At 36.5% G+C, this 26463-nt stretch overlaps 1 protein-coding gene across 7 annotated transcripts in view; it reads left to right on the forward strand.

Annotated features, from left to right (window-relative positions):
- cyp7b1 (cytochrome P450, family 7, subfamily B, polypeptide 1) overlaps positions 1 to 24152 on the forward strand; it is a 73042-nt gene extending 48890 nt beyond the window's left edge. For 4 of the 7 annotated variants that reach the window (XM_088642345.1, XM_088642341.1, XM_088642340.1 and 1 more), the window contains 5 exons: positions 9138 to 9274; positions 13200 to 13799; positions 14254 to 14460; positions 19308 to 19486; positions 20507 to 24152. In XM_088642345.1, the coding sequence (XP_088498471.1) occupies positions 13220 to 13799; positions 14254 to 14460; positions 19308 to 19486; positions 20507 to 20800 (1260 nt within the window). In that variant the 5' untranslated portion in view covers positions 9138 to 9274; positions 13200 to 13219 and the 3' untranslated portion in view covers positions 20801 to 24152. Of the gene's footprint in view, positions 1 to 68; positions 88 to 9137; positions 9275 to 13199; positions 13800 to 14253; positions 14461 to 19307; positions 19487 to 20506 lie in introns of those variants that run through there. The other 3 variants (XM_088642343.1, XM_088642346.1, XM_088642342.1) reach the window with 3 other exon arrangements.
- The last annotated feature ends 2311 nt before the right edge of the window (positions 24153 to 26463 follow it).

Here is a 26463-nt window from a genome sequence, read left to right on the forward strand (position 1 = left end):
ATCACAGGGCGGTCTGCTAATCACAGAGGCAGGGAGCGAAAGTGTGGGCTTCCGCCAGACACTGGATGGAGGGATTCATGTTAATAAGTTTGTGATTACTGTTTTTTTTTTAGTTGATCAACGTTATTTAAATTTAACCTAAAGCCAAGGCATTAGTACTTTTCATATAAGTGTGAGTTTCTTATGTCTTTTAACCATGCATTACACGACAGTATTACATGACAGTATGGGGGTGGACATGATTATATGCAATTTAGCTATTTATGATGGTTTTCTGCACCGAACCTTCACAAATGTTAAGACCTTGCTATAAAAATGTACCTGAAAGAAAACTGAATAAATCAGCCTCGTGGTGAACTAAAACATAATTCATTTGTAAGACAAAAAGGGACAAATAGAAAAAAGAACTTCTCATAGCCCTGCCTATTATTGATACACTTAGATCAGCACTCTGTCACCAGCACAGGAGGAATGAAGGCAATGTATGCATCTTCCATGAAGTATTCACCACCCGTTTTCACACTGTGATTCCCTCCATTTAACAGGGAATGAAAGACTGATGCAGATCTTATTTATTATACTGGAGTTCACAGGTTCCTTGCCAGTCAAGTGGCTTCCAGTTGTTGAATGGTAAACCCATGATACTCTGCATGATCCAAACCCACCCAAACTCAGCAGTGCTTAGCCCATTGTAGACTGCCATTAAGGGATACTGATCGGTAGCTTCCACCTGGTGGTCAATATATGTCAATAGCCTCACTACACAGAACTTTAGATGGAGAAATGAGAAATAAATTTACCAATAAAATGAAGGGGAGTATTTAGGAAGACCAGAAAACACCACCAGTGTGGCCAGATACCCAGAATAATATTCCTGCTATTCAGTGATAAACTTTAGCTAAAAACTTTTAAACACATTGATGTTTTAGATCCATATTGTTGTATGAAAGGGAAAATATACAGGTTTATCAATTTTTCTGGGTGTAACACAACAAAATGTGGCAAAATACAATGGGGATTAATACTTTCTATACCCACTGTTTATATATTGTCTGTTTATACCTTATACTGTGTATATATGATACGTTATATGCTATGTAAGATAGGTTTTAATTTTGTGAATTGTGATTAAAGGTTAAAATGTTCATTTTATTGCATAATGACAATCCTTAATGTATATGAAGAAGTTTTGGTTGTCGCTATGTTTTCATCTGGATTATCTCTTGAGGGAGGGAACAGAAATTATTGAATACAGAACAAGTGATGCAAGAAACTGGCAGTGGGATCAAACAGATGTTGCAATCAGAGGAAAGTATACAAATCCTGAATTAAATATAATATCTTATAACCTGAGAGTGCAGGATTTAATGAGCAGCTGTCATTCGGAAAGAGCCTAATTTTCTCTTTAAGTCATTATGTGCAAGAATATATTATCATTATCAATATTTATTCTATTATTATAAATGTTCTCCTATGCAAAGCGTAACGTCTGTGTTAAAATAAAAAGCAGAGGCAGGTTTTCACAAAGGGGTGTTCTATAATTCACTTTTTTCCATTTCTGGTGTGTAGACAGCTGTGTTTAACATATTGCAAATCCATTATTTAAATGAATGTGGTTTCTGACCCAACAATGTTACTGTATGTCAAAGGTTTTTATGCAGTTACAACATTTAGCTTAAAACTGAAAATGTATAAAACAAGCAACTTGACAGAATCTCTTTAGAACATGAATCGACCTTAAGTCATTTGTTTTGTTTTTTTCATTTTTACATTTCTGGATGTTTGTAGTTGAAGGAAAACTGTGGTTTGTTTAAATATTAACATGTTGTCAGGAGAAAAGAGGCTCATTGCTTGAATTGCATTACACTTGAAGGACGATTAAATATAAAATGAAGTTTGATAACAGGCATGTTTAAAAACAGATTGTCCTTTGTGTCCTCTGCAATACAAACTCTTTTTTTCAAAGTTTATTTTAAAGGTGAAGTTGTTTTATATTAAACTCTCATATCAGTGTGCAGCTGGATACCTTCAGGATTCTGTGGGTCTAAAATAATTTCAACATTTAAATGAACCATTTTGAAAAATTCTGAACTATTTCACTGTACGCATGACAAATCTGTCACAATAAATAGGATGAAGGTTGGTTTAAAGCACTTTGACTATAATTTATATACATCTGTATGCTGAAAATTCAGACTTTTCTATTATTGAATTATTTACAGTAATTTAATTATCCCTGTTTCATATCTAGGATTTAAACTAATAACACATATGCTTGTCTGACATAGTTTCAAATATACTGCCTTTATATGCAGTCTGTATACACATAATAAAGGAATGCTGACTGTAACATATCGGCAAATGCTGCACACATTAATACTGACTTTATTGTGGTAAGATGGACCCCCCTAACTTTGACCTTAAACACCTGTCAATAGCAACTGCCATGAAATTTATATTCTGAGGTTATAAAGTGAATATCATGTACAGGGGGTTTTATGGTAATGTGGTGGTTAACACTACTGCTTCAGGATAATGGCATTGCTGGAAATTGGCTTTGAACATTGGGTTTATTTACAAAAAAAAATAAACACCAGCTCAGATACACTAGCATATACTGTAGGTACTGTATACTGCATCAATGGAATTAAGCATGGAGAAAAACAAAAGCACACACTAGATCTCCTGTATCGGATTGGGAGAGACATGAATGCATATAAAACACTATTATGAAGGTTAAAGCATTGTTTTAAGACTCCTGACCTAAGTACTTTGTCTGATTCTAATACCATAAATAGTTAAAGTAAAGATGACACAGTTGTGGAGTTGAAAAGGAGAGACAATCAGCACAACTTTTCTCAGAGTTCATATGTAAAATCTTTTTGTCACATCATTTAAGCACTGTGGCAAGGCAGCGCTTGGAAATTAATGAGCATTACATGTCAAGGTAATGTATTGATTACAAAATAACTGAAACAAAATATTAAGTGGAATAGAAAAAAATTATCATTAAATTCTGTCAATATATGTCCAAAGTGTTTTGTTTTGTCACAGATATTAAAAAAGAAAAAAAAAATCCTAACAAATGCACCAGGTAACCTAACTTGAAAATCAGAGGGATATTTTTCCTGTAATGATGAGCAGTGTACTTTTAAAATCATATTCTAGTATTCCTGGTTTTCCTCATGCCTGAAGAAGGCTCCACAGCCATAATGTTGTGTCTCTTTTCTTTTCTCCATGGAATAAACCTTTACTTGTTTCCTATATTCTAGTATTTCTTGAAGTGGATAATTTAGTACGGTACAGTTATAGATCAAAAGTAGCATAGAGAAAGATTGTTCCGTGGACACATCATTTCACAACAATGTGGATGATAATGTTTGAGTAAGAATGTAAGAAAGGTTTTAGTCATGAGAAGGCACATATAGCCCATTTGATAACTTACAGTATTGAGGGTATTGGCTTCAACAACGTGGTTAGGCAGATTGGTCCAAACTCCCTTTTAAACTTGTGTCTTCTGCTTCTGCTTCGTGATACACATTTTTTAAAGGTGTTCACTGGGTTGACATTGTAAGTGCCTTTGAATAATTGGATTGGGTTATCTTGCAGTCTACTCTTTCCCTGACTAAAAAATGTTCAGTGCCTTCAGACTTTCAGACTTCAGACTTATTTTATGCTTCACTGTGTATGCATCTTGTTGCCCTTCTTCGGACTGATTCCAGAGCAGCAATACTTTATATTCTTTGTAACACAGTGACCACAATTATGCACCGTAGTCTAACTTGTCTTACACTAATACATTAGATGTCCTGATTTAAATCCCATGCTTTTAACTTGTTTCTAAGATTTTGCCATTTTGTTATAGACGTAATCTTAATATGGATTTATAGCACTTGAAACACTTGTCCTCTTCTGTGTTATTACTATTTAATACAGAAGTGTGTCCTTTGACTGACTAAGTCATGCACTCATTTACAAATGAACCATTTCCCTTTCATTGTCTCGAAATGTCTCCATATTGTCCCGGATATGTTTTATGTATTTTAGGAGTATGGTATATAGGAATAGAATTAGACAAAGAAAAATTACCTCTAGGGCTAAGAATGTGTATAATGGAAACATACTAATTAGTCTGTGTACTGTATCAGAACTGTGCTTTTTATGTATTCTTGATAAACATAATACACTGCAGGCAAAACTACCCTGTTATATACTCTGGGGAATCAAGTTTGAAAAATTTTGAATGTAGTTGAAAATAGCTTCATAAGTAATTTAACTGGAAAATACTGAAGATCTTTTAATATATAGTAGATTCATGTCCTACAGATCAGCTATAAAATGACCTTCTAGAAGGAATAACTAGTTAGTTAGATTGCCAATTAGCAGTATCTGCTGTCACTGTCATACCAGATTTAGAATCCCCAAATAGTTATACCATCATAACTGAATATATAATATTTCAGGTGGAAAACAAAGTGGAATACAATATCGGACAAATTCTAACGGGAATGTACAGTATCATGGTCTTAGATAAAAAAAAATTAAATCTATTTTTGTGTAGGATACAAAAATTACATAAGCAACAAATGATGTTCAGATCAACCTGAGAAGATAACTGTATTTCCCAGAATCCTCCAGTGCATGAGGATAATAATTAACACAAAAATAATAAAAAACAGATTAATTAAAACATATGGCTATAATAAGACTGGGTTCACAGTTATTGAGGTTTGAATTTAGATTGAAATCAAAACTAAAGGTCTAAAGATAAGAGGAGATTCTAAGAGAAAAAACACCTTTTTTAATGTTAAATGTATTAAAGCTGTTTAGTTAATAATAAATATTATTATAACAATAGTGACTACTAATGAGGATAGAGGCGCTCAACAGCTTCCTCTCGTTTTTAACCTTTCTTACGTTCTAGCATGTCATTTATTCTCTTGTTTTGACTAGGCAAATCACCCCTTTGTATTTAGTTGCATTTATTTCTGTGTTTTTCGTTTTCCACGGCCATGTTGGAGGAAACAGATCCTCTGAAATTGTGTAGCGTGTGCTCGACTGTATGGAGCTGGAGTCTTTACAGCAGAGGGACCTGTGCCCAGACCCTTCTGGTGCCTGCCTTTATACACATGAGGCAGCTGCACAATGATGCGAGCACATATTGACATACCCTTTGAATTCTGCCCTTATTTTTTTTTAGAGTGAAATTTGTGAAGTGGCACGGATTTTGTGAATCCTTGGCAAGAGCTTGGGGACTGCCATTAAAAAGGCAAATGTAATTAACGTTGTTACATTTCAGCAAGAACACCAAACTCTCGGCAAGCGGCTGAGTGATAGGACAGATGACAGCTACGCCACCGGAATTAGAGCCCTTGCTCTTGATTTGACTGGCCAGAGTGGCAAAACATCTCCCACAGAAGACGACGGAAAGGCTCACGTTTCACAGAGATACAGGCACCAGACAACATGGAGCCCTATCCGTGTTTCTCTAATTCCAAAGTCATTTTAGTGAAAACGTACTTGAAGGACCTGAATGTTTATCAAAACAGTTAAAAATGATAATTTGTCATAATTGTGACAGAATTAAAAGAAAGATTCCATCACGTGGGAGCTGGCTTTATTTCCCTATCATTTTTTTCATCGGAAGAATAAACGTCATGGGTGGCACAGTGGTTAGCATTGCGGCCTCGCTGCACTGGAGCCCTGGGTTCAATCCCGGACCCCTCTGCGTGGAGTTTGTATGTTCTATTCATGTTCGCAATGGTTTCCGCTGGGTGCTGCGATATGTTCCCACAATCCCAAGACATACTGGTTTGTTAATTGGCTTCAGGGAAAACTGGCCCTGCAATGGGTGTGTGCATGTCTGTGTCTGTGTCTATGTGTGTCCTGCGGTGAACTGGTATCCCGCCCACGGTACAGTATATCCCGCCCTGCGCCCATTGCTTGCTAGGAAAGGCTCTGGCTCCCTGTGATCCTGTCCTGGACAAAGCAGTTAGAAAATGACTGGATGTTATAATAACTGTCCAACACTAACTTGTTTCATAATAAAAATGATATGCTTATCAAACTTTGGATAATTGAGCACCACACAACAGTTATTAATTTTAAAAAAAGTCATTTATTTATTTCCCTTGTACTTTCATGCAAAGTGCAGGTAATTGTTGGTCTTTTATGGTGTTTAAATACAATATTATTCCTCAATATCAGTATTACTATAAAAAAACAAGGTTTCCCCATTACTGTTAGATTCAAACGGATGGAAAAAGCTAGGAATACAGCAACTGGTACTGACAATGACAGCGGATGTAAAAAGTCTGATTTATTCCACAATATTTGGTGGCAGGAAAATGCATAAGTAATTCATTTGAGAAGTCTCCTTAAAACACAAACATTTATAAAACGTTGTTATAATATTTCTAAACTTCCCATAAATTCAGGAACAATTGGATTTTAAAACACTCAAGACACTGATACTCAGTGAAATAACAAACCCCTCTTGGGGGTCTTAAGAATCCATTTTAGCTGTGTAAAAATAAACGAAACACAGCTGAATCACTACAGAATCCTGGGGAGTGACATTTCCATGGATATCTAGGGAATAATAATGTTCTTGGTTAACCCAGTATGTTTACCAGCTTGTCGACAAAATAATGATTTTCTTTCGTCTTTGTTTTTGCGTTTAAAGATTACATAGCTGCTGCATATAAATTATGTAGAGATCAGACCAAAGATTACTCAAGGCAATATGCTGTATAAATTTGGTAGACATAGATTATATTTTATAAGTAGGATAGAAATTAATGATAAAGCTGTCCAAATGAAGGGATGACAATAGTAAGCTGACGGTTAATCTTCAAAATGTCAGCATTTATTTTTAATTGATTTGGTAATAGAAGTGTAAAACCTGTTAGTGTGCCTGTTAAGTGTATTATTTCAATGACTATGCAAATAAGTTTTAACATAAAAAGAAATAGTACAAAACACTGGAAGAATAAGGGAACCCATAGAAAAGCCAAACTGCTTGTATCTCCTTGCTGATGAATCCATCTGAAGAGACTGTTAACTTTGACTTTATAATCAATGGTATTAGATGTCTCTTCAGATACAGGTAGTTTTGCCACCTCACCATCAGAATTCGTGATACAGTATGTTACATACAGTAGCTATATTTCTTTTAGCCATTTACCCTTGCTTAACACTTCACATATACTGCATCTACTGTTGAACCAATGTTTTGAAACTCGGTAGTGATTCCTTTATTACATTTTCACTTTTAAAGAGCATTTTGCAAGAGTTCATACCGATAAATACCAATTTGAAAATTAAAACAAAATAAATACTAAATACTATTCACTACTAAAACCAACTGGAATTTACACTGGGCAGAAATGATATCACCAAAAAATAGGATGACTATTCGTTTTCCTTAGATTCAATTCAAAAATAATGTATGTGCGGTACATACACTTTACAGTGTAAAGGTATTGTTGTTTACCCAGAAAATGTGTATTATTTTTGGTTCTATTGTAGCTGGAGTGCGTGAATTGACTTTTATTGCAAAATCTCTCTTTCTAAAACAGAAGGAGTTCAGGTAAGGTAGATTGTGTTCAAAGCATGCACAGTAAGTCTTCAATTGAATTTGCGTTATTTTGGCTTCCCTAAGTAGACAAGGTTTTGACCTGGTGTTTAGCAGGGGTCTGCTTATTGCTTCCTAAGCTTCACATGACTGTAGTGAGTGATGAACCTTATATCTGGGTGATAGTAAAATATCTCCTGATGTGAGCCCACAGACCAGGAGCATTAAGTTAATTTTCCCCTGGATTTCTGAGATGCTTGCTTTTTACCCCGCGGAAAGGTTGTGAAGAATACATCTTTTGACCAAATGACAGAGCATGGAGAGTGAAATTAGATGCATTAAATTAGAATATGACAAAAAGACTATCTAAATTTGTCACAATGCTACCTACTGTACAGTATGTGGGATGCCCCCCCCCCCATACACACACACCCTCCTTGAAGTGAGCAGTGGAACCACATACAGTGCACTGGTTATCTTGTCTTGATTTTACTTTGTATGTTTTTTTGCAAATGGGAAATCTTCACAAGCTTAGAGAGGATAATTAAGGTTATGCTGAAAACTGTCAGAGGTCAAGATTTGATCATATACTCTATAATCTTGGATTAGTCTTTGTCTTATTTTGCTCGTGGCCTGAAAATTAAGATGCTAGGGGTGCACTAAAGTGAAAACGTTTGTGTTCCGTTTCAAGGCGAATGACAGATAACAGGTTCAGGAGCACAGAAAACACGCAGAGGTGATTCCTTGTAAATCTGTCGGAAGCCGAAAAAACAAAGCAGCTTTTGTGGCAAACCTGATAATGCATAGCATTAATATCATTCTTATTTTAATGCATCGTGATACTCATTCTACATGTGAGACATTTCAAACACTACATTATGATAAATGCACAATTTTAATTTTTAATTTCAATTTTTGAAGTAATTTGAATATTATGTTTCCCTAAAACAGACACTTAGAAACACAACTACAGAACATGACAGGTGAATCCCACTGCATAAATTCCCATGCCTTGTATGATGTTAAAGCTTGTGATCCCTTGATCTTTGATTAGATCTGAGCCAGTAAATATCTTGTGATTAATCAAAATGGGTTGTTCTGCATGTACTATAAGTCACCTTCACAGATGGGATGTAGTGTCTGTGTTGTTTGAAGAGATTTGCCTCATTCTCATCTGCAGCAGACTTATTCCATCTTAGCGAGCTTAAATCAGATGCAAATACTGCAGTTTTACACAGTAAAGAAGTAGCTATTTGCTAGACTAAGAGTGGAAACCTTTCCTATAAGTTTTGTAGTTGTTTTGTTGTAATATAATCTAATTCAAATCTGGAACAATAAGTACCACTCTAGTTAGAAATACTACTAACACAGTATTAATAATAAAAATAATAATTAATGTACTCTTTCTTTTCTTTGTTTCATATTTGGTGAATATGTGTACTGTATATCTTTGGAAAAGCAGTAGCATAACACTGAACTCAAGAAGTTTCATTCAAAAATGAGCAAGCAGGACCATTTTCCCTTGACGTTAAAATATTTATGTGATATACTTTTTTTATAGGCGAAATGGGGAGCCACCGTTAATTACAGGATGGATTCCGTATGTTGGGAAGACTCTGGAGTTTTGTAAAAATCCCTATAAATTTCTCAACGCTCAAAAGGAAAAGTATGGGGACATCTTTACTGTATATGTTGCTGGTAGGTATTTAATTTCTTCTTCCCATTATTTGTCATTTATTTTTTAACTTTTGACTGAAAGAATAAAAGATATACCGCATACATATAACTCCACAGACTGTAAGGGGTGTAGAGGTGGACAAACATCAAGTTAATTTAATTTTTAAGACTATTATATACAGTAGATTCCACTGTACCACCCAACAAAGATTTACTTTTACCATAAGAAATAAATAAACAATAAGATAACAAAAACATCAGTCCTCAGTAAACCATTAAAAGCCAAAGGTACCTAGGTTTTTTCAAGAGTTTTGTACTGTACTGCTTTCTGGTTTTGGACATCCCAACTGTTCTGTCAGTGTATGACAAGAGTCCTATCATTTAGGTCGACTGCAATTATTAGTTTTTGAAGCAGTTCATTTGGAAAATGCAAAACGATGCTTATAGTTTTGGGCATGAACTTGTACCCGTACTGCGATTTCACTGATGGCCATTTCCAGCGTGACGAGTCAATGATTGCCATGCTGAAAAGTCGTAGGGACATGGATGTCATTTTAATAAAGAAATTAAAAGGCACATCTTTCCACGAGAAACAATGTAAATTCCTGACCTGTCGCAGAAAATAGTTCTCTAATTGGTTTTGTGTGGTGGTGCAGCAGAATCATTTTCCTCAGACGTCATTTCTGTGAAGCACCACTGTACATCATTGTCAACAGTTCAGATGAATCTTCCTAATAGGATAAAGATTACATAAACGTGTTCATCTAAAAAAAAAACAGTTTAATGCTCATCCACCGACAGACCTCTTCTGGGCACTCGCTTGCTTTTTTGAAACAAAATTTGTCTGCCAGGTTGAAAAGAGAAACTTTGAAGGAGACTAATATTACATTTCTAATTTTGATGTAGCGGAGGTGAGAACTAGGCTCAGATGTTCCAAACAGTTTCGCCTTGCAAAACTAACACTGCCAGCAAAAAAACCCCACCAGACTAGACCACAGAAATGTAATGAAGAAATTCATTCTTTAGGAATCTGCAGGTTTCATGCGCTACTGTATATTATCATGGACAATTTTTCTATCTGAGGGTGAAGGTAAATGTACAGTACTGTATATATCTTTTTGGAATAAAATGTAGGAAATTTCAAATCCAATGCATATTGTGTTTCATATGTACAGTATAACTTTGATTTAGATATAGATTAAATCAGTTGTTACTTCCAATTCACATTATAATGAGAGGTTTCTGTGTAAAATCCAGTTTTTAGCACTTAAGGTTTCATGAATTATTAAGAATTGTGCTCAGCTGCTCAAAATGAAGTACACTTTTTAAGTGTTACTTTGTTAAAACACTTGTCATTTTTATTGCTTAATGAGTAGTTCTTATTATAATTTATTCGGTTTTTTATATATATGTATTCATTTCTTAATCAAAATGGGAAAAAGTTACTCTTCAGGAGCATCGCTCTTTATTAAATACATATCCATGAAAATGATTGGTTGGATTAATGGGCTCTAAAAGGCCCTGCTGTAAGCTTATGAAGGGTTTAAAGGACAGTGATATTGTCACTGGCATTTAATCAGCATCACATTTTACTGTTAATGTGCTGTTTTAATGTGAGGAGCCTTCTCATCTTAATTGTGTAAGCATTTACTGACTGGGAATAAAAGGTTTCTGTGTTATAGTGTGTGGTATATTAACCATGCTAAGATGCCAAGTCTCAGTTCCGTCAGATACAGAAAGCCTGGCTCTGTATGCGACAGAGCCCAAGTAGAAATTTTGACTCCATTTGAAGGGACTGAGAAAGAAACATGCTGAACGTGAATTTCAATTCAGAACTTGCACCTAAAAGTAAGAAAACATGTAATGTGAAAGAGGGGATTCAAGAACATACAATGACACATTCCACCTCAAGGAGTAAATTCAGAGCTCCCAAAACTTTACACCAACATTAGGTTGTAGAGGTCCAGTTATCAGCATCGCTAAGGAGTCAGTTTTAAGAAGCGTGCATTGCATTTCTTTCTAAAATTGATATTAAAATAAATGCTGCAAAATGCTTGCATGCCAAAATTCTTCAAAGAGGTACAGTACCTGGAAACATAATGCATGTCCTGGCAGGATTTGAAAAAGAACATCCTTTAATTACTATTAAACAAATTCTTAAGGGCTCCAAAATATAGTGAATGAAAAGTGAAAATAAAAGAAAAGAAAAGCTATCATTTTTTTAATTTCTTGAAATTAGAATTATACAGATGATTTGGTAAATATCAACATTAATATGTGTTTTCTAATACAAGATTTAGACATGCATAATTCGGTACAGTCTTGCAGGTTCATTACTGTTAAGGGATGCTAAGGAATAAATCCCTGTTACAACACTGGGAGATTTTCTAGAATATCAACTAATTCTTTCGAGGTAAACTAGAGTTTCTCAAATTTGTACGCTGTTCAGTCATCTCCAAAAATGGCACAAGAAAAGGCAAATGAAAATTGCTAACCATCAGCATACAGTAAGTGATTTCTGTTGTAGCTGCTTCATCTTTCACAGCTATACTAAGGGGATCCTTTGTCACGGACATTGTCATAAATAAAGTGGGCATTCCTACCACATTTTCTACAGTTATACATATTAGTGTTAGATTTTTAAAGTACCCTGGCAGTAATTATTTGAATTGGTGTTGGACTGTCCCTGGCCATTGCTATTAGATTACAGTTCATAGTGGTTTAAATTAAATTGACATGAACTGTGTCGGTTATGTTGGTAAATGAAGAGACTTGTTACACTGCAGAACAATAAATTATTGTATTGTCATGTAATCCATGATTGTTATACTTCTATTATTCTGCAACCAAGAGCTTTGGAAAGGATTATAAACTGTCAATCACATACACAGACAAAAAATTACAGGGGATTAGTGTCAAAAGTGATTGTCTACAGTTTGCTGCTTTCTTCTATTGTGTATAAACCAGAATGTTTCAATGAAAATCCTTTGAAAGCACAAGCATCTTAATAAATATTCTTCTGGTCTAAAGCAATTTTTAGTGAAGTGCTACCCATTGAAGCTGAATTTTCACGTGTTTATTACTTAATGTATTGAACATATTCTAAAAATTCAAGCATGTTTTGAGACCTTACCACTGACATTTTATACACAGTGAATTACTCCCACCAGGAATCTACACTCAGCTTCTTGTGTATAAGAGTTTTTTATTTAGCCTCTTTCAAAAACACATTTTCCATAAACTTGGTATGAAAACCCAGTTTGCTTACATAGTTTATATGCACTTTTGGCATAAAATGCTGGTTTATACAAGTCAGTTGCAATAAACCACACATGCTTTATTTGATGATAATACTCTCCCATAATATGCTGCTTTGCATTACTGTATGTAAATTCCCCCTGAGTACCTTGTGTGTGCAACTTTATTTAAATCTTTCCACACTTGAAAAAGGTATATATAAATATGCAACTTTGTGTTCAATATTTTTAGTATTGCCTTGGATTCCTCTTATCGAGTGATTTTTTTCAAATTTATTTTCTTTAGCATCGTCCTCTACAGCATTACCACGGTGTTTTTTTAATCAAAAAGAGGCTTAAAACAGTAATCAGTAAATGAAATATTAAAATCATTTCCAGTTGTCAGACATTTTTACCTGTGCTCTACCAAGAAGTGTAATGAGTCAGTTTTCCAAGATTGTATTTTTCCTGTGTCTAAAATGGCTTTATTGTCAGATCAGTTCAGTATTTATATAATTAATTAGTGTGAGTGAAAATGATAAGCATCTCATCTGCAGATATACAGTATAGATGCTTAATGACCCATCAGTAAGAACAATTTGTTGCTATATCACTCAATTAATTCGTAATGGTTCCACTATTTTTTGTTTGCTTACTTACATGTCTTGTTTATTCCCCACACAGTAATTTTGTTTTCTTTGTTTCTTCAGGTAAATACATAACTTTTATTATGGACCCTACCCTTTATCCAAGTGTCATTAAGCACGGAAAACAATTGGATTTCCGTGACTTTTCTGACCAGGTTGCGCCCGTGACATTTGGCTATCCTCCCATCAGGAATCCGAAATTCCCTGGAATAGACGAGCACATACACAGGGGCTACCAGCTACTGCAGGGCGACAATCTGAACCCCCTTACTGAGAACATGATGAAAAACCTGCTGTTTCTCTTTCGGCAAGACTACCTGAGTAAGGAACCCCAGTGGAGGACGGAGAAGATGTATTCCTTCTGCAGCAAGATCATGTTCGAGGCCACGTTCATGACTGTGTTTGGGAAGTCCGGCCACACCAGTAGGCATGCAGATATGGCTTCCTTCAGAGAAAAATTTGACAAGTTTGACGCCATGTTCCCGCTGTTGATTGCTGGAATCCCGATTAAATTCCTGGGGGCCACCAAAAAAATCAGGGAAGACCTGATCAACATCTTTTTGCCAGAAAGAATGGCACACTGGAAAGAATCATCGGAATTCGTTAAGGTCAGAGCTGAGCTTTTTGAGCAGTACGAACTACTTGGCAGTGTTGACAAAGCAGGTAATGTACTTTTCCGTTCAAGAACATCTCTCTGCTTTTCTGCTGCTCGGTTATCATGTTGTAAGGCGAGAGAGTGTGACCTTGAGACTTTTAACATACCTATTAATTGACTAATGATAAAATGTTTTTTAACTTGTAACAACCCCTTAAGATAATTGATTTTTTTCTTTTTTTTGCTGAGGTTGTAAAACACGGTGCTTAATGGTGATAATGAGAAAGATCGCAATAGAGCTGTGTTCACCCTCTCTCCCCCTCCCCCACTTTCCTCCCACAAAACATTACATTTAAACCATCCTCATTAAGCAGAAAATTAGACTTCAGAAGCCTATTGGTCCTCATTAGCATTCACTGATCCTTGGCTGGGTCTGTGTCCTAACATCTTTTAATTAGCACACTGCAAATCTAATCAGTGTAATAAATGCTATTAATCTTCCTTTTCACTTATTTCTCCCAGCACATCATTTTTCCATTTTGTGGGCCTCCGTTGGAAATACCATTCCGGCCACCTTCTGGGCCATGTACTACCTAGTGAGGCACCCACAAGCCCTTGCAGCAGTGCGTGACGAGATCCTCTGTGCTCTCCAGCTGACAGGTGAAGAATCAGGCCGTGGTCAGGACATTATCCTCACCAGAGAACAATTAGACAGCCTGCTCTATTTAGGTAATTTATTTATCTCTTCATTTCCTCCTGATGGATAGAGCTGAATCTTTCAGTCCTGCCTGAGTGCATTTTTGGGTGTGAGAACTAAGCACTGGAGGAATTCTGCATTTTATTCAGCGCGGGTACTTGTGCGCCTCGCAGACTCGCTAGTTCTCCACAAGTTAGAAAACTGCCCGTTTGTGTTATTTGAGTTGCTTGATCCCTTGTGTGTGTGGGAGATGAAAATGGGAAGCAGATGACCACCGAGTCCAGCCAGTCCGGGAGCGAATGTGTTAATCGACCTCAATTTATTTTAGAAGGACAAAAAAAAACAATGTTTGAAGTCAAAAGTTAAAATGTTTTTTTTTAAGCAGAAATAAAGTAATCCAGTTTAGGGTGCAGTTAAATATGTATAAAATAGTACAGTTCTGGAGAGTGGGTCGGTTTTAATTGTAAACAATTTTTTTGGGCTGTGTACTTCATTTGTCATGAAGGTGCAACACGAATTACAGAATTTGATTGGATGATAGAAAAGATCTTCATATCAAGTGCACCAGATTTTAAAATGTACCCAGACAATATATGAGGATTCTATACTCATATATTAACATATAAAACGGTGCCTTAATAGCTTAACGTATGTGATTCTTTGTTATAAAAACCATCTCTCCTTAATTTCTGTTGAAAAATAAGAGTCAATTTTTTACATTAATATTTCTAAATGATTATAGTGACCTTTTCATTTCTCAGAGTTCCCTGTTGTGGGTGGTGATTGACAGCTGGGCATTGGGCTACCATGTTGTGCTTCATCTGACAAGACTTTTCATTTTAAGTCAATTTGCCTGCCTATCACCGAGATGGTGGCGGGCCCTGCTCGAGTCGCTCCGCTTTGCCTGGGCAGCTCCTCTTCTCATTAGAGCACATTTACTCAGTAGAAATCTGAAGACAACTGCTTGGAGGCACGAGTGCAGAGGGGAGCAAACTGGAATTAAAGATGAAATATTTATTAGTGTATTGAGAAAATTCGAGAAACACTAAAGTGGATCGACATGACTTCAGCTTTGACTCGGATAGACCTTGCAAGTTTGCTTCGATTTGCTCTTTGGCTCTGCTGATATTGGCCTGTCTGTTGTGTTTCCCTCACTTTCTTTTTCTTTCCGCCCTACCGAGACTTGGCTACTTTCAAATCATTTGTTTTCGTCTTATTTTATCATCTAATTTTAGTTCCAATCAACACATAATCTCCAAAATGCTGTATACAGATGTGCATACTGTATGTAGTAAATATGCTCCAAAACTCTGCAAAAAGTAAAGGCCTAGCAGACGGTTGTGGTGCTGCTGTATTACTGCAGACAAAGGCACCAGGACTGACTTTGAGTAAAGACTTGCTTTACCCCAGGAACTCTGGCAGCCTCCTGTGTGTATCATGATGAATCAGTGCCACCACCTCACCCTCCGGCTCTCACTGTTTTGTTTAAGATGTGCATTTTATCAGAACAGTGTGACCCAGTGGGCCAGTGCGTTCCCTAATCATGTCGTAGTGTCACCAACTTTTAATGTTTAGACTTAATATTTTAAAAGGAGAATTAAACAAATTTTCTCAAAATCCTAGCTTAGCTCCATCAAAAAGTTGTAATACCCATAGAAAATATTATAAGAAACACAGCTATTTTTTCAGAATCGTTACTTGGAATCATGCTGAAAATGAAAATAATATAACAACAGTGCCCATATGGATGTTTTTGTCGTTATATAATTGTAAATTATTCCTTCTTTGTGTTTGAAAATCTACAAGAACGTCTAGTAATTGTTGTACATTTTCCGTTCATGTTAAAAATGTTTCAACATTTTGACTAACCATCGAGCCATCGTTGTGTCCATTTTTCGTTATACTGTAGTAATATCTTTTTTATTTCACGGGATGTTTGACCCACATTAATTTGTATTATTGGGAGGTCAATGAAAAATAAATTATTACAGATTTCAGACAGATGGGTACTGAGTGTTGCATTGAACCTCCCTGGCTAAGCAGTATCAAAAGGTTGTGCTATTAATGCATGGAAATCGCAGCTGAGCATCTGATTCTTACGTGGAAGAGGGAGATGAATCAAGGCTGTTTATTTGCTTATCCCTTGGTATTCCTTAAAATGCCTTGTTTGCTCGGCACTTGCATGGAAACAGATGTTGCTTTACTGCACTGGATAATTTACTGTACCTCTTGGTACATAATGGAAGACCTCCCATGTTAGCAAGCTAGCCTGCCAGATACACGGAACAGCTCCTCCAACATGAGATACACGAAAGAAAAAACAGGCAATTTCATAACATGTGAATCTGCGTGCTTGTGCATGGAAGCCACGCATTCATTCTGTTAAAAAAAAATCTTCATTTAAGGAAGAAAAACAATTCTACCACACTGTATTTTCCCAGTGCAGATGAACATAATGTGACTTCTGTCGTTGAATAATTATCATCAGGAATGCTCAAAGCCTGTGTTAACTTCACCTCCCACATGTAGCTGGTACTGGATGGTAAAACAGATTTGTCATTTATGGTCCGACCGTGAAGCTACACTTTGTGCTCTATTATTGTGATTAACTTCTGCATAAGAGATGCTTGCCCAATTGTCATCTGTGATACTGCATCAGACTCTGCCATGCAGCAAGAAAGGATGTCAACCAATAGGATGCAGCCGTGTTTATTGTGCTGCTGGAGGAAACCCTGCTCATAATTGCACTTTGGGGATTTTCTTTTTATTTGTGCAATTGATTTGCTTGGAATGAAGCAAAGTTTAACGTGTCACCTACCATATTTATTTCACATGGCAGGGTCTTCAGTTTTTTTTCTCTTTGTAGCCGTGCGTGTTTCTGTGGCTGGCGCATGGATGGGGTTTGGTCCTGTTTTCGTCCGTTTGTTTTTCCAGCACGCAGCAAAGTTTCTGCCAATTGAAATTTATCGTGTCAGGTGCCTCGTGGCTATGCGCCACGCCATGCGCCGGGCCGCGTTCTGCAAAAGGTTCATTTTTTTTTTCCTAGCTTCGTCACCAACAAAACCGATTTGACTCTTCCTGATTATAGTAACGAAGGCAGTCGAAAAGAATATGCACAGACTTACTGTACGTCACATTAGATCACTGCGCTGGACACACAAAGCTGACCGCAACCTCATTTCTTTAGACAAATGCACGCTTAAGGAAAAGCCTCATGCAAGAGTGTGCTGAATGCCACTTTGTTTTCTTTGCACACCCCAGTAGATCTAATTTTCACAGAGAGAACAGTTGTTGTTTTCTTTATATTATGTGTGTTTATGCTGATAGATAAAAAAAGAACCATGGCTGGTGGCACAGTGTCTGTTGGGCCATCCTGCACCTTCCTGGATCCAGTTCTAGAGATTAGCACAGCGATCAGTCGTCACCTGTTAAAAGACGATTTCTTAACGATTTTTATGTCTTCCCTTTTTTGTGTGTGTTTTTTTTCTCCCCCCCCACCCCACAGGACTGATGAGAAAGAATCAAGCAGCATAACACAGCTTCTAGATGTGCTGGTGGAAAAAAAAGTCAGTTTTGATTACAAAGTAAATGTTGCAGCTCTAGACAGGAGCTACATGCTGATATGCATTCTATCAGAATGATTTATGCAAATTATGCACATTATTCCCGTAGGAATTTCTTCTGAAACTGCCAGGATAAATTGCCGGAAATTAACCATAAAATTCACTGTGCAGGGAGCACAAGGTGAAGGCCACAGGGAAACCAAGGACACTGGGCTGGGTGCTTATAAACCTAGGGTGATACTTGGATTTATGCACAGACCTGGATGTGGATTTCCGTTCGTCATTTACTTTTTGGTTTCTGCATTCTTCGAACCAAGATAATTTGTGTATTTTATTATACACTCTAGTCTGATTTAATCAAAGGAAAGACTATGTTTGGGAGTGTTTCTATAAAATTGCTTTAAGGTCCTATTTTTATTGATCTTTCTAGGTTGATGCCCATGTTCTTTTGTTTATTTTTGAACACTGTTCAGTAGATTGGTGTTGCCTTATCTGGCTTATACAGTAGATGGTAAAATCAAGGCTTTGCGCATTTTATGGCATGGGAGAGGGATAAACAGTATCTACAGATTTAATTGAATAATTTCTCAGTGGCTAATGTCTTTTATGGTTGAAGCAATGTGTGGGATTATATTGTTCCTACCTTCATTTAATGACTGATTAGGAATGTGTACTGGTAGCAGACTTTAGCATCATGTAAATGCATCTAATCACTCGAGATTATACTCAGGGTTATTTTTTACTCCAGAAAATTCATTGTTGATTAAAACACAAGTAATCCAATTCAAACAAGCAGTGAGAAACAGGATAACACAATTTATGGATTTTTATAAGTATTCATACTGGTTAGTCATAAAGTCCTATACAAATACAGAAAAACTGTGAGGAACTGCAACCCTATTTTTATATTTTTGGGTCAGAAAGAATCGGAGTTGATGATTGCATTTCAAAGACACAATGTTTCAGCCGTGGAGCCTTCTTCAGGTGTGAACACTTTCAGAATGGAATAAATCTTTACCTGTTCCTTTGCAGCCTACGCATGCTGACACAGCTCCCTACTTGAACTAAATCATAACATGCTTTGTATGAATTAATTTATAGTTGCTGTTTATTGTTGCTCACGTTTACTTAATGACATGTATTCTTGATTTATGGGTTACCACACATTCTGGTGGCAGAGGCAGGTATTCACAGCCCTGGCAGCCTCCCTTGGAAAACCCGCGAGAAGACAGTGGAGCTAGTATTTTGTGTCGTTGGCTAGAAATGTTAAGCAACTCGTAATCCAAATCACTGATGTACTTCTCCCCCCAATTTAGGGAGCGCGATAAATGAGAGTTTGCGTCTGTCTTCAGCCTCTATGAACATCCGTATTGCCCAGGAGGACTTTTTTCTGGAGTTTGACAAAGACCGGTCCGTTGGCGTGAGAAAGGGAGATATCATAGCGCTCTATCCCCAGAGCATGCACATGGATCCAGAGATCTTTGAGGATCCAGAGGTACTGTAGGAGCAGCATTCAGTGTGTTTTCAGTTGTGTGCTTCAGTCACCTCTCGCTGCTGAGATACTTGTTCTAGGCAGAATAACGAAATCATACAGTAACTCTTCCTTTTGGAACTAAATTTTACTCTTCCAGCACAATAGAATGGTAATTCACATCATTTAAGGCTTGAATAAAACAAAATATCTGGATTACAGTGGCTGTTGTTTAGTTCCCTAAACACGCTGTTTCCTTCCCTTGAAACTTTCTTTCCCTTGAAACCTTTTTTTTCCAATGTTAAGCAAATGGGCCGGTTGAGGACCCCAGAAAGGATGCATTTAAATGGCATTTTAGTTTGATCACGAAGGATTTTTTTTTTCCCCAAACCATCATTAAAAACAGGACTAAATAAATCTGCTGAAATCAGAGTACTGTTCATTGCTGCGTGAAATTTACATTCCTTCCCCAAGACTTTCTGATCATTTGGTATGGCAGTGTGAACTTGAAATCGTAGATCTATTGAACTGCAGTGAAGCTCTGAGGGTAATTGTGTCATCTCCTTGTATTTTTCTGAAGCCACAGTTAATGAATATCAAAGACTAGAAATTAATCCACCCTGGCTCGGCTTTAATGTGGCTTCAGAGGGTTACCACCTGCATGCAAATGATTTCAGATCATTTTCATTCCCGGCTTCCTATAAACTTTCAAGCACCAACAACTAGCTAGAGCAATAGAAATACTGTAATTTTAAAATGATAAGAGGAGTTGCATGCCAATTATATATTGAAATATATGTCTAATTTCTCTTATGAACAATTTAAATTCAATTTGTAAAGTGCTTAGCATTTTCCTTGGTTTAAAATGCAATAATGTAATTATACTGTTTTAATTAAATTCATTCTTGTGTTTCCTAGTTTTGTAAGCTTTCTAAATGAATGGAAATAATGTATCATGTTTCGAAATTGATTTTATTCAGTATTGCTCGTTCGAAGCACCTCAACATAACATGTTGAACTGATTTTCTTCCTTCCCCCAAACAGATCTACAAGTTTGACCGTTTTGTTGAAGGTGGGAAGGAGAAGACCAACTTCTATAAGCACGGCCAGAAACTGAAATATTACTGGATGCCATTTGGTTCTGGGGCTACCAAATGTCCTGGCAGGTATTTAGCAGTGAACGAGATAAAGCAGTTTCTCTCTCTGCTGCTGCTGTTTTTTGAGATTGAAGAAGTTCCAGGAGAGGCACAAGTGAAGCTAGACAACAGTCGCGCGGGTCTCGGAATCCTGTTACCTGACTCTGACATCCATTTTTGTTACAGGGTTAGAAATTGTTAAGGTGAGGCATGCCACATATTCTTCAACACACAATATGCGCATACTCTGAGCTGTGCATCTGATCTGGAGTTTAACGGTGCAGCAAATTACTCCTGTGTCTGATGGGAATTGTAATCCTCAAGAAGCGATCATCTGATTATCCCACAAAGAAAACATCACTGGAAAAGAAAGACTTAACATTTTTGTTATCGAGTGAAAGTACACTTGGCCCCGTTTAATTCTGAAGAGAGAAAACACATGATCTGATGCTAGAATTAATAGTCATTATTTTTCTGGAGTCTGAAATTCCCTTTAGCCTCACTAACATGGCTTCCTTTAAGGTGAACATGCTTGAATGATTGAATTTATGTGAGATTTTGGCGATTGTCTGAGTTAATATCTACACTGATTGTATGACTGCTGCCGCAACAGGAATGTCATAAACATTCCGAAAGAAATCCAACGAAATGTAAAGGTATGACTGTCAGGTCCAAATTGCGAATTGCAAAAAAAGAAATAGCACTCAACAAGACTAAAAAAACCTATATAATTAGCCCCTTCTTTTTAATCCAACAATGTTACAGATTTTTGCTTTGTTTTTGCTACAGTATGTCCCTTACAAGAGAGTTGTGGTTGTAATGTCTTTACAACCTTCTAGAATAAATTGATCATCTGCAGAGAAACTCTCTTGTAAGGGACAAACCTATATAATTAAAGGTCATAATTATATTTGACGTCTTGTCATTTAAAAAAATGTTAGTTCTTCCAAACAGAGAAAACTAATAATCAACAGAACTGGTGGTTTGATTTATGGAGCTACAAAGTTTTGTTTGACCGTAAATAAATAAATTAAAATTCAGCTGGATTCAGCCCAAGGATCAACGAGCTTTGGGGACCTTTAAATTTCAAGGGTAAATCATTCACAGACTGTAGATGTAAATGTAACATCTACAGTCAAACACAGCAGTGCCAGTTAATAGATATTTGATTGTATATCTTCCTAGGACTTGGAAGGTGATGTTTTTTGAATGAGTTTTTCCTGTTATGAGAAAATAAAAAAAATAATGGGACTAATAAAACATCTGTAGTCCTTTGGCATCAGGACTAAGGTTTAATTTGTTCCCTCTCCAGATGCATTTATTTGAGTGGAATAACTAGAGCTGTATCCTGAGAGGCACTTGTGAATGATTTACCCTTGAATTTTAAAGGCCCCAAAAGCTTGTTGATCCTTGGGCTAAATCCAGCTGCCTCACTCTGGCCCACACCATCATGCTCAGCACTCCTCCAGTGAGTATGAGCAATGAGCGGTTGTGTCTATGAGCAGCCTGCATGGATGCCGAAACAAAGGAGTTTCAGGTTAAGGTACTCTGGAGTATCTCATTTTTGTTGTAATGTCTTTACAACCTTATAGAATAAATTAATCATCTGCAGAGAAACTCTCTTGTAAGGGACATACTGTAGCAAAAACAAAGCAAAAATCTGTCACATTGTTGGATAAAAAAAAAGGGGGGGCTAAAATTTATGACCAGTTTTGTTCTCGGATTACCCGAGTCTGATTTTATGTCTTTCATAATATTGCAGGGGCTGTTACTTTGGGTATTTCACTGAGTTTCGCTGTTTATTACCCATAACATGCATTTAATCTTCAAAATTAAACAAGGTCCTGAAAACCTCTGATATCCTGAAAGAGATGTTTCGTGGTTTATGATTGGAGATATTTATCTTTGTTTTATTTATGATCTGCCTGCCTGCCTGTGAATCTCTAAAAGACAGTTGTCAAGCTGTTCTCATTTTGAATTACAACCAGATGAAAGCAAATTGTAAAACATTTTTAGGAGCGTTTAACTTATATTTTAACCCACGTTGTTATCAACTCTAAATCCAAGTTTTTAACAATTTATAAAATCAAGCTCTCCATCAGTTAAATTGTTAAAAACCTTGGGACAAAAATCTTTGTTTTCATAATGTGGAACTATGAAATGTGTAGTAGAGCTTTCTTGTCTCTATAAATTGAAAGTTAAAGGTGCAGATAAAAAAGAAAGCAAAGTGGCACAATGTACTATAATAATATATAATATAATTAGAAGCATTACCTAATTTCAAATTATATAGATCTTGTATTTCTTCTTATAACCTTTGAGAAGGTTTTGGTTACCATGTAATACCAACATAGAAATACGGAATACAATATTAATAAATGTTTCTAATTACAATGTTGAAATGAAGATAAGAATTCAGTGTAACAGAGCTGCTTCCTGCTCTGTATGCTTTGTCATTTAAGAAGACATGATTGGATTTTAGGAATTAAGAAATAGGAGTCATTACACCTGAGCTATTGTACCTAACTGTTTAACATGGGTAAATGATTTGTTATTTAGATTTCTGAAGCCCAGTTTACAAAGGTTGTGCAGACATTTTAACATTTTATTACACTTAATTCCCAAAAGCTTACTAGTAGGAAAGCATGGATGTATTACAGTACGTTAAAAATAAATGTACAACACAAAATCAGCATTGTGAAATGATATAGCAGGAAAGGCACTATAGGAAATTAAAGGCTGGTATTACATCTCTCTTAATTGACTTCAATCTGTTCTCTAAGCAAGTTAAAACTCCAATTAGAGAGTGTAATATGATCATATACTCCTAGATCGTGGTGTTTTGAGATATTCCCTTAATCAAAAATGGAATAAAAGTAGTCATACTGGGAAATTATATCCCTTGGATTCACATTTTTGTTGCTCAGGCATCTAAACATTAATTGCTGGCAATATTTACATTCTAATATCATTCTGAGGAAATTATTTCATCCTTCTTGCTTCATGATTCATCTCTGGTGATTCAGATAATTTAGGTACTGTGTATTGGAAACGACAGAGTAATACAGCTATACTCAGATGAAGTAATTTAAAACTAGAACTTAACTGGTGATTGAAAGTTAGAAATGTGGCAGATCTTTAAAAAGGGATTGTGGATTAGAGACTGGAGGTTGATGTGGTCCCAATGAGATAAGCAGCAGACAAACAGAATACAAAATAGCAACAGAAAGAGAAAAGGAGCCCTTGGACCACATTATTTTAAATGTATGTTTATTGAAATATTAATACGTTTGTCAGTCAGTAGGTTGTACATATGAACTTTACACAATCAGTACTATACAATTCTAGAAGATTCCAGAGAGATCATTCATGTTTAGGCCCTTTAATTAAAGGGGCAAATTGTATTTCATTTAAAAATATAATCAGATTCAAGTGAGGTAATTGCAGTAAAGTCTGTGTGCCATGAAAAGGTTTCTGATTATGTTTCTTTGCCTGTTGTCCTCATTATTAATACAAAAAGTATTTTTTGTGTTTTAATAAAATCTAAAAAACTGGCTTTTTTCTGATTGTTTTATTATTAAAGTAACAAAGTTTTTGTACCTTTACTAATGTTGTATGGTAGGATACATTTGCAGTGTTTTTAAGATTGTACAGTTTTGGTGATCTTCCAGTAATTATATTACTGCTCTAGAAACAAGTCAGAGAAGGGCAACCAGGTACAATTCAGTGTTTACGGGAATATTATAACTAACACACTAAAAGAACAGAACAATTTCAGTCTTAAATAGTGAATATTATGAGGGTACTTGATCTGAATATTCAAAATCCTCAAGGGCTTTGGCAAAGGCAACTCGCATCTTTGAAGGGACTTTGTGTGGAATAACAAGGTAAGGTTTTAATGAAAAAACAAACACTCCTACTACAATAATAATAGTAATGGAAAAGGAAATATAAGTGTACCAGCATGAACAGTTTGCCTTTTGTGGCTCTCCCTTCACTGTCAGGGTTCAGTCACGGTCGTTCATGGGCTCCAAGCCCACACACCACCACAGACTGCAGTTACCTGTTCCACAGCAGCAGCTTTCTGCCATGGGAAACTTCTGCACTGTCTAGATTTCAGGAGGTGACAGCACTTCTTTAACACAGTAACACCTTCAGCAGAAGTTTCATTGGATTAATTCACAAGGGACAACAATATCCAAAAATCAGATGCTTTGTGAATGTTTGAGCTCAACCTGCTTTGTTCTGGCACTGCCTCCCGGCCATAGGATGAGCAGGCCTGAACCCCATTCAGAGAGAGGAGATAAGCAAGAGGAAAGAAATAATGGGCAAGAGAGATGCTTCAGACAAAAACAAATGGAAATGTTTGTGTTATATATAGATGTGTATTTAATTTCAGTAATGTTTGTGATTAGGAACAGCTGGGTGAGAGGCAGAAAGAATGGAAAATATACTGTAGTGGGCCTCAGAAGAAACATATTGCAGATATCTTCAACAAATGGATTACTTCAGATCCCTGCTTTACATCCTTGGCCTTTTAAAGTTTGTCATCTTGCATCATGAAATTATTTATTTCATTTGACTTATCTCAATAATAATTTGTATGTATACCGAGCATCAAAGGAAACATCACAATTGCAACAAAATGACAGAATTATCTGGAAAATGACAATCTTTTTTGACTTAGGTACAGTGACATTTTATTGCAGACATCACATATAATGGTTATCTTAACATACAGTAGAACTTCAGTCTGCTGATTGTTATTTGTCATCAGCAAAGTTGATTGACATGGGGCTTTCTTTAAAGTCACAGGGGTGACGTGTGGGGCCGCCATTAAAGCCAATACAGCCTGTGAATCTTCAATGCATGTTTTGCTCCAGGCTACAAATACAGTTACTGTCTTGTGGGATTCTTTCCCATTCCTCTCATAAAACCAGGTCAAAATTGTGCCTGTTCACTGGTCTCTGAGCCCTAAATGCTGCATAGTGTCCTAGCTCATTTCACTAGTGTTCAGCACGGGGCTGGGGTCTCGTGAGTAGGTCATTCATCTCGTAAGAGATGATGTTACACAAGCAGCGTGAGATAGTGTGTTGTCCTGCTGGAATGTTGTCATGTGCTGATGAGCCTGCAGAAAGAGCAGCAATGAGATCTCAGGTCTTGATCAATGTAGCACCGTGCCGTCAGTTTACCATCAATCACTGCAAGTGTTCACTGGTGAAAAGACCTTCATCGTGCCAGACCTTCACATCTGGGCCTCCCCATTGATCTCGGTGAGGTGCTCTGACCCCAGTCTCTCAGATCCTGCCTTAACGTTGATGGACTGTGTTTGGGTGGAAACTGCACTGAGTTGACTAAGTCCAGTCTCAAACATATAAATAGCGTAAAGTTATTGTTCTCTTGATAAAAATGGGTAATACTGACTTCTTTATGTGTCTTTCCTCCTTACTTTCAACAGTTTTGACATTCCTCAGGTTAAATCATCTGACTCCTGGTCCCAGTCCTCATTCTCACATTACTGTGGCCCATCACGAATGATGTCAAAAACATTCAATAACTATCCAAACACCTTATATTTTATTTTTCTAAAACATACATACATGAAAAAAGTTATTATTTTAATGTAAGAGTGGGACTATAGAATTCCATTCCCTTTGGAACAAAATGCGAATAATCGTACAATTTTGTCAGACTGCTGTAAAGATGGTGCTGTAAAGGCAAAACATGAAACTCTTGTTTTTTTGTTTTGGAATATAATGAGTGTCGTATGAAAAATCTGTGTAAAGTAGATGTTTCCTTGGTGTCCTGAAAGTGGGTTGATGGGGTTCTATAGAGATCCCATCAATCATCAGATCAGATCACTTT

Source organism: Lepisosteus platostomus, chromosome 8 (assembly GCF_059453375.1).
Source record: "Lepisosteus platostomus isolate fLepPlt1 chromosome 8, fLepPlt1.hap1, whole genome shotgun sequence".
In the NCBI taxonomy this organism is placed as follows: Eukaryota; Metazoa; Chordata; class Actinopteri; order Semionotiformes; family Lepisosteidae; genus Lepisosteus; species Lepisosteus platostomus.